Source organism: Parasteatoda tepidariorum, chromosome 5 (genome assembly GCF_043381705.1).
Source record: "Parasteatoda tepidariorum isolate YZ-2023 chromosome 5, CAS_Ptep_4.0, whole genome shotgun sequence".
Classification (NCBI taxonomy): domain Eukaryota; kingdom Metazoa; phylum Arthropoda; class Arachnida; order Araneae; family Theridiidae; genus Parasteatoda; species Parasteatoda tepidariorum.
The window spans coordinates 37,896,345-37,906,026 of NC_092208.1; the positions used below are offsets into that span (position 1 = coordinate 37,896,345).

Here is a 9,682-nt window from a genome sequence, read left to right on the forward strand (position 1 = left end):
TAGACACAGCCTCCCAAGTTATCTAAATGTCAGAGGTTAGTTACACTAACATATATGTAAGAAACATTCACTGAAAATTTGAAGACAAAATTACAAAATTTGTTGGAGTTATCTTGTTTTTCGTAAGTGAAAAATCGCAAAAAATTCATTTTGAGAAAAATGCAATTGAAGTTCATGATTGCACTTTACTTCAAATTTATGACTGTTTGATAGCTAAATATTAATCCCCCCCCCCTCCCTTCATCTAAGAAACTGATCCATATTTAAGAAATCACAAGAAACCGCCTAGGAAAAATTAACTGGATATGTAGAAAGGCAGTAGAAATTTCATTGCCCAGTGCAATAGCATGTATAACAATTTTTCTGTCAAAGATTTGATTTATAACATTTTCCTTCTTTTGTGATTCCAATTTCTTTTGTACTCTTACTGACTTCTGGAAGGTAATTACCCTCCCTAAGTGTAGAAAGACCACCTTAGTTGACAAGATTGTGATTATCTCTTATCTCCGAACTATTTTCATGTCATTTTGCTATTGATTCACTCCCCTAAATATCTAATCAATTTTACATGTTCAATTTAAGGTTCAGGAAAATAAAAAATTCTGTTTAATAAAAGTAATAAATAAAAAATGAAAAAAAAAAAATCAAATTTTAGGCAATTTTAGCGCAAGTCAAGACATATTGAGAAATTCGCGGATTTTAGGAAAAAAGATGACAATTTCGCTGAAATCATCGCGGAAATTCGCGTCGCGACAAGCCTGCAGCCCTAGTTATAATGTATGCATTACAAAGATCATGATTTGAAAAAACACGTGGAAATCCGATGATAACCTCGTAAAACACGATCGAAAAATCACTTAGATTAACTATAAACTGGACGCAAATAAAGAGCCTTAAAAGTGATAACTAAAATTTGAAAATCACGTATCACAATTTCGTCGAAATTAAAATATTTTTTAAAATTTCATTCTTTGGAAATTTGCGACAACCACCAAAAAAAACGATCAAATAACTGCATTGATTTAGATTTGACTCGTTAATAAATGCGCAATTCAAGAATTCCAGTACTTTTTTTACCTTTCAAAAGAAAAAAAAATTTCTTATTATATTCTGGTGCTGCCGTGGGCCGCAAATTGTGCACCCCAATCATAGTGTATCATTTCTGGATCATACGCCCCCTCCCGCATCTCAGGGGTTGCGGGTTTATTATTTACACCACTGTCTATAGCCTAGATCAAGAGGTGTCCACAGGGCAGTTTTTTTAGATTGCACACTGCATATAAAACTTGAAGCTCAATTTTATTTAAAACAAGAATACTTAGCCATAATTTTTAAAATTTATCACTTCAATTAAGCTACGCTTTTTTTTTATATAATTCGAGATGATAGTTTTTAAAAATAATAATAGTAGGAGAGGTAATCATCTGTAATAAATGTTTTAATAAAATGATCCTGAAAAATCACTAGTAAGAGGAGTAAAATAAGGTTAAAAAAAATAAAAATTTTGACCTATCATAGATGTATACCAATGTTATTTATACATTTATAAGTTACATTTCTAAATGTATATAAATGTTACTTGCAAATGTAAAAACTAGGTAGGCTATACTTTCGTAATTACCTTTATATATATATATATATCGNAAAGGGAATTCTTATTTAAAATAAGAATTCCCTTTTAAAAGGATGCATATGTTTTTTAAAACAAGAAATTCTTATAAAAATGCTTTTTTTCTTTAAAAAAAATTAGTACTTATTTTTCAAAAATAAATATTGCTTTTAACAAAAAAAATTTTAAGAAAAATGTGCATAAACTTTTTGATTGTTGAATTATTGCTGTTTCAAACATCCTAAGTGTATGATCTTGTAATCTCTTTTTTCTAAAAATCTTCCACAGTTCTTAGTTGAATAGCTTATAACTAAAAATTTGTCGAAGGGATTGCATCTCAAATATGAGGATACTCTTCCACTATATTTTGTTCTATATATTTCATTGGCAATAAGCCCTCGGTGATAAATCGCGCCAAGCTAGTTTACCGGCTAAGCACAGGAATCATATCAAGCTTTGAGTCCAGGACCTAATGATGAAACGACTACGAAAGCTATTACAAATAAATATGAAACAATACAATAAAAAATCAATAATTTATCTTTATTTTTTGAAAAAAAAGTATGGTAAAAAATAACCTGCTGTTTTGCATCGAGTAATTAAAAAGCAGCAGGAAGTTTTTTAATTTCGTAACAAGTTTGATTATTAACACTTACTAGTGGGCTGCTCCCCCTGCTCGCTAAAAAGAAACATCGTATTTCATAATAATAAATATAAAAAAATATTTGACTATCACCGAAAAAAATGTGAAGGAAATCTTACGCTACGTGTGCGTAAGTCAGGTTCCTCACAATAAATATTAATCACCCCATTTAAATATTTCTACATTGTCACCAAATTAATTTTTAAAAAATAATTAATTTTAATTTTTCTCGTCTTCTAATAAATAAAAAGAGGGGAATGTTTAGATTTTGCAATAGAAAAATAAATGCGTAGAGTAATGCGATCGAAACAAATTTCATGAGGCGCAATTTTTTTTTAAACTGCTTATTTAGTTTTAAAGATATGGCTAAAAACACAAAAAGGGAAATTAACATTAAGGGGATCAAAATTTAACCCTCTCTGTGAACCAAACTATTGGGGTCACAATTTCCAGATCGCAGCTATGCCCTATATTTTGCAGGTCAAGAATCCAAATATGTAAAAAAATATATATGTTTATTCAGAGAAATTACATTTTTGTGTCTGATTTCGTAACTTTATTAACAATTAGCGATAAAATATTAGCATATTTGAGGTTACCCCCAGAAACCATTAAGATTGACACTTAGTACGTGAAAATCCGACTATTAGAAAGAAAGTTGTTCAGGGGGATTTTTTTTTTTTTTTGCGCTATGCAGTGCGCAAAAAAGTTAAAACGAATCACACTGAATAACTTATTAATAGTTCAATGGAGTTGTCTATATCTAATATTGTATCGCTAATTATTAATAAAGTTACGAAATCAGACACAAAAATGTAATTTTAATTAAAGTGGCGAATTCAGGCTCTAAAACGTATTTTCTCCGAATTTCTTACAGCACTTATGTACTTCAGAACACAAATGGGCATAGTTCATTGACTTTAAGTTCTTTTTTTTTAAGGTATAAGAATGTATTAATAACATTTAGTATAACTAAATACGATTAATAACAGTTTTTAATGCGTATCACTTTCTAAATAAGCTAAAACCTACAATCTTTCATCATACTGCAAGTTCAAACAAAATATAGAGTCAATGATACCGTATATCTTACTTATACAACTCATACGACAACTCATATTTTATGCCAGCCATCTACAATTTCCAGTTGATGCAACTACACGAAATTACCACTACAGGATACCACAAAGACGTAGTTATTAATTGATATTAAAAAATGTATTCAATAACCGATTTTTGAAAAATATCTTAAGTTAAAAAATGTATACAAATTTGCGTATAAAAGCAAAAAGAAAAAATCATAAAATAGTAACTAAATTGCATTAGACACAGCCTAAGTATTGTAAACAATATTTGATTTCTCCTTAACTAGTAACAAGTAGATAAATGAACGACTTAGGTTCGTGATCAATTATGCATTCTTTATGTTCTTCGAACTCTTTTTATTCGAATCTTTAATTCAAAACTAAATTTAAAAATTGTATTTTACAGAAAGAGTCATCAACGAAAAGAGATCTGGAAGCTGGACACCCAAGACTTCAAATACAGAACCGACTGAAAGAGTTGACTTCAGAAACAATTTTTCTGAACCTCCTTCCCTACAGAGTATTGCAGTAGTGTCGATTGCAATTGGGCTATGTACGGCGTTTGATAGAAGGAATGAACTGGCGGCTTGTATCTTATGCGATATCGGAGATAGTTTTGAGATAGAGGAAAAAATATTAGACAAATTGTTCAATAGCTCTTTGCCCTCATCCCTGAAGAGAGAAATCTCATACGTCATTCGACCCATTGAGTTGCAGTTGTTGAAAGCGATTCGTAGTTACTCACGATGGACAGGATATGAAAGAAATCTCTGTGAATATTACATAAAGCGTGGTACAATTTATTGGACAGTTGAAGGCACAGTTGACATAGTGAAATCCCTTACGGAACTGTTTGATAATGGAAGCTACGAAAGCTTAGATATTTGCAAGTTGTATGAGATTGCCTGCTCTCACTGTTTAGGGAAATATGCTTCAATTTTGTGGGTGAAAACTCCAGAAGAATTTAGAAACCGATTAAGAATCACTCGGGTAACAGATATATACGATCATGATTTGATAATGTATTGGACATGTGTCCTCGAGAATAATTTAGGGAGTTTTCTAACTAGACTCACAGATCATGAAAACATATACGATGATAAGTTTAGTATTGATGTAAATATGGTTGCTTGTTCGATTCAGGTAGGTAACATAGTTGCCCTAAAGCATTTTTGGAAAAAAATGTCGGGGCAGGAGAAAAATGATCATTTGAGTAAATGGCTTTTGCAAGCTACTCGACTTGTTCAAAATAATCGATTTTATCAGGATTCTTCAGAAACTTTAGATGTTTTATGTTTTTTATTATCTCATGTCAATCGTGCAACTCAATTGACCGAATTTTTTCGGAATCATTCTCGCGTATTAGTGTTTTTGTTCGAAAGTTGGCAGCATCAAAGAATATTCTTGTCCACTATTCTTGAACTATTGGATAATCTTCAAGAAGACATTTATTCATGTATAATGGAGAATATTAGTTCTAACATGAGTAAAATGGGAAATGAAATGATGATTTTTAAAGAAATATGGAGTGCCAGTCCTTTAAGACTAAGACGATCATTTCTGAAAAATGAAATTCTTTGCGTCCAAGTGTTGTTGCAGTTGCTGAAATTAGAAAATCTGNGGTTTTCCTCTCCATGTAACTCAAATGCGGGCTATCAAAACGTCCTCCACGAATGCAAAAATTTCTTCCACTACTTGATCCTGGAGTTCTCTTGTCTGCTGGATTAGGTTCAAAATTACAAGGCTACGGAATTAAACATTAGTAGTAGTAAGCTCGAATTTTTGGAATTTTTTCTAGTTGTGCATAAATTTTTTATTGTTTGAGTTGCATTGTTTGAGTAGAATATTTAATTGAGAACACTGTAGAATCTTATGATGGATGTGCATATATTGTTTATTTATTCAGATATCACTTTTATATTTTTTCTTTGTTAATATTTGAATCATGATAAATTTTTTATCAGAACAAATATGTCTATGTCATATTAATTATTTTTCGCATATTAAAAATTATTGCTTATTTTCAAAATTATCTTAGCCCCCCTGTCGGGGCATTGCTGACCCCCTGTCGGGCTAAGTCTAGCGCCACTCTTGTCCTTAACTAGTAACATGCATATTAAATATATGACTTAGGTTCGTTATAAATTACGTAAGCATCATGTTCTCTCTTTTTATTCGAATCTTTAATTCAAAACTAAATTTAAAAATTGTATTTTACAGAAGGAGACGGCAATGAAAAGAGATCTGGAAGCTGGACACTCAAGACTTCAAATACAGAATCGACTGAAAGAGCTGACTTCATTAACAATTTTTCTGAACCTCCTTCCCTACAGAGTATTGCAGTAGTGTCGATTGCAATTGGGCTATGTACAGCGTTTGATACAAGAAATGAACTGGCGTCTTACATCTTATGCGATATCGGAGATTGTCTTGAGACAGAGGGAAAAATATTAGATAAATTGTTCAATAGCTCTTTGCCCTCATCACTGAAGACAGAAATCTCATACGTCATTCGACCCATTGAGTTGCAGTTGATGAAAGCGATTCGTAGTTACTTACGATGGACAGGACATGAAAGAAATCTCTGTGAATATTACATAAAGCGTGGTACAATTTATTGGACAGTTGAAGGCACAGTTGACATAGTGAAATCCCTTACGGAACTATTCGATAATGGAAGCTTAGAAATCTTAGATATTTGCAAGTTGTATGAGATAGCCTGCTCTCACTGTTTAGGGGAATATGCTTCAATTTTGTGGGAGAAAACTCCAGAAGAATTTAGAAACCGATTAAGAATCAATCGGGTAACAGATATATACAATCATGATTTGATAATATATTGGACCTGTGTCCTCGAGAATAATTTAGGGAGTGTTCTAACTAGACTCACAGATCATGAAAACATATACGATGATAAGCTTAGTATTGATGTAAATATGATTGCTTGTTCGATTCAGGTAGGTAACATAGTTGCCCTAAAGTATTTTTGGAAAAAATTGTCGGTGCAGGAGAAAAATGATCATTTGAGTAAATGGCTTTTGCAAGCTACTCGATGTGTTCAAAATTATCCATTTTATCAGGATTCTTCGGAAACTTTAGATGTTTTATGTTTTTTATTATCTCATGTCAATCGTGCAACTCAAATGAACGAATTTTTTCGGAATCATTCTCGTGTATTAGTGCTTTTGTTCGAAAGTTGGCCGCATCAAAGAATATTCTTGTCCACTATTTTTGAACTATTGGATAATCTTCAAGAAGACATTTATTCATGTATAATGGAGAATATTAGTTCTAACATGAGTAAAATGGGAAATGAAATGATGATTTTTAAAGAAATATGGAGTGCCAGTCCTTTAAGACTAAGACGATCATTTCTGAAAAATGAAATTCTTTGCGTCCAAGTGTTGTTGCAGTTGCTGAAATTAGAAAATCTGAGCATGGCTGTTACGATATTAAATGAAGCTTCCAAAGAAGAGATTCAACTATTTATCTGCTTAATATTTGGTCAGCTAGAATTTTTCGAGTCAATCAATCTGAATTCGCTTCACGTGTTATTAACAAAATCTACCTTGCCACCAGAATGCTATCCCTATAAAATGAATATTAATGAGAAAGATGCACAGATAGTATTGTGGATTAATAGATTTAGCGATTGGCATATTTGTATTGAGTGGGTATGTGATGGTAACATCCATGCAGCTGAATCTTTCTTGAGATGGGCTTATCAATCTGTGCGAATTGAAACATTTAAGAAAACTAAATCGTCTCCATATGTTATCTATTTAACGTTAATATTTTTGTCCAATTATCAGTTTGTGGACCAGTTTATGAATTGGTATTTCGAGACGAGAGAAGAATTTCAGCAATTTAAAGTAGACTTTTTGAAAGAAAGTGATAATGAATTTTTCAAGCTATTCATTGATATGCCGTACATTGTATCAAAAACAGAAGGCGATGTGTTACAAAAATTTATAAACTACAACTTGTCTTCTCTTGAAAACATTTCAGAATTTCGACTTATTTGTCGCAGTTGTATAGAGTATGCACTGAATAGTGGTTTATTCGAAAGTGCCACCTTGCTTTTGAATGAATCTTTTGATAATATCAATGAAATGAAGCGATACAAAAACGAACTTATACTATCTGAGACAGGAATCAAAAAGTTTCTGCTCTTAAATGAATCACTAACTGATGATGACTGGATTCATGTGGAAGAAATTGTAATGTGGTCGTCGCCTCTCACCCTAAATACAGTCACAAAATTAAAGTCACTAATTCTGGAGCAAAAGACTAGTCACTCTGTCCAAGATGAATTGAATCCACAGATTTCAGCTCCCCTTGATTTACTGGAGAATGTTGCTGAGAAAGATATCAGATGGTGGTTGAAAATTTTTTTGCCCTCAAAAATGAATTTAAATAAAATCATGTTCACTGTCATAAGACAAATCATGTTCACTGTCATAAGACAAATCATGTTCACTGGGTAATCTTTATCTGAAGATGAATTGTTTTGTAATAAATATGTAACTCCAATTTTGAGTGTTAGTTGTTTAATGTTAATGAAACAATTTCCCCTATATATTATTTGTCACAACTTTAATCATTAATTTAATTGTCACAACTTTATTATTTTTATTTTGGCTATATCTTAAGAAAAACCAGCAATTTTACGTGGTTAATATTTCCTCGCTATTCCCAAAAGACAGTCACCCGAAAGATATATATAGATATATACAAGGTAATAATATATTGTACTGGGTAATTCAATGTTTATAATTAATAAAATGTCGAATTTTTAATACAACATTTTAATTCGATGATTTTTATAAAATCTAAAAACATTTATTGAATAATATTAATTATTTAATTGAATATTTGAGCAGATTATTGGTAAGTTAAAAAATCTTTATCCACGGTATTTTGCTGAATTGGTTTCATACATGAAAAATTATCAATATTGATAACTAAAAGATTTTTATTCAAATGTATTTTATTAATTTTAATGCACAATTAACTCACTTATTATAACTCAAGATATACAGTGATGGCCAAAAGTGTGGACACTTTTTGAAAGTTTCATGTTTCTCAACTTCGTGTGCTTGTAGAATATATTAATTTTCACTTAAATATAAACGTTCATATATCAAATTGAAGGTAATTTAATGTAGAATTTAATAATTAATACAGTATTACAATATCTATATTACAAAAAAAATTATGCAATAAATATTAAGATCTATCTTAGATTTGTATTTTTTTAAAGTGATACTTACACAATCAATACTTAGTAGGATAACCTTTATTTTTTAAGACAGCTTCACAGCGTCTTTTCATCGAGTGAACGAGTGTTTGGAGTTCATCTTTCGTAATCACATGATGCAAAGAATCAATTATAGCTTCACTTAGTTGTCTTTTATTGGATGGACGTTGTTTTCGTACAAAAATTTTCAAACGTCGCTACAAATTTTCAATTGGATTGAGATCAGGGCTGTTTCCTGGCCATGGTAATATATCTATGCCTTTATTTTGAAAGCATGCTTTGCATACTTTTGCTGTGTGGCATGGAGCTGAATCCTGCTGANTAAATATATATATTGATTTTCTTTTGGTGAATTACCTCTTCGGAAAATAGTTAACTAATACATTAATTCTTTCACCATACTGTTGGTTATGTCTAGTAATTAAATGATGAGAAAAAACGTTATTAATTTTGATAATTTATGTTATACTTTATGACTTTTTGATTAACGTATTATGATCTTTTGCTAACTGCAATAATAATTTTTACAAAGTATGAATTTTTCAAAACATAAAAATCATTTTTAATTAAAGAAGTAAAAGTTGTTTTTTTAAGTCGTTTGATTCAAACATAATTTTCATCAAATGCAGCCTAAGGTGGGATAGCTCACATAGTTTTAAGCTAAGAGAAGAGAAATATTAATAATTCAAATCGTCCTCAAACAGTTATGCATGGATTTCTCTTAATTTGTCATGAATTTTAGTATTTCATGAGAACAATATTTGTGGCTCTGTTGTAATAATTATTTTTCTAGTTGTAAGTTTTGTATGTCGTTTTATATTAATACGTAATTTTTGTAATTTTTAAACCAAACTTTAACGCAACTTAGGACACATTTATGTATAGTTTGAGGTATTTGAAATCAAAGTGAAAGAAAATCACTTTTATATTATCACTAATTCAATAACGCAAAGGTAAAATAGAAGAATATTGTCACCATACATTATAGGCCCACCCTCTTTCTGTTTATACCCCAATTCCAGGTGTTACGTTACAATTCTTGGTCACTTCACCCACTTGTTGAGTATTTATACATTTTATACTAT

The 9,682-nt window shown here is 30.8% G+C and overlaps 1 protein-coding gene across 1 annotated transcript; it reads left to right on the forward strand.

Annotated features, from left to right (window-relative positions):
* The first annotated feature begins 4,964 nt into the window (after positions 1 to 4,964).
* On the forward strand, positions 4,965 to 7,876 carry LOC139425694 (uncharacterized). Its single transcript, XM_071181294.1, has one exon. It carries the CDS (start codon positions 5,872 to 5,874, stop codon positions 7,822 to 7,824), a length of 1,953 nt encoding a protein of 650 aa, XP_071037395.1. The 5' UTR covers positions 4,965 to 5,871; the 3' UTR covers positions 7,825 to 7,876.
* Positions 7,877 to 9,682: the final 1,806 nt, after the last annotated feature.

Bases quoted from the DNA above. Each gene is read 5' to 3' on its own strand.
- LOC139425694 (XM_071181294.1), top strand. From the start codon at position 5,872: ATGAAAGCGATTCGTAGTTACTTACGATGGACAGGACATGAAAGAAAT.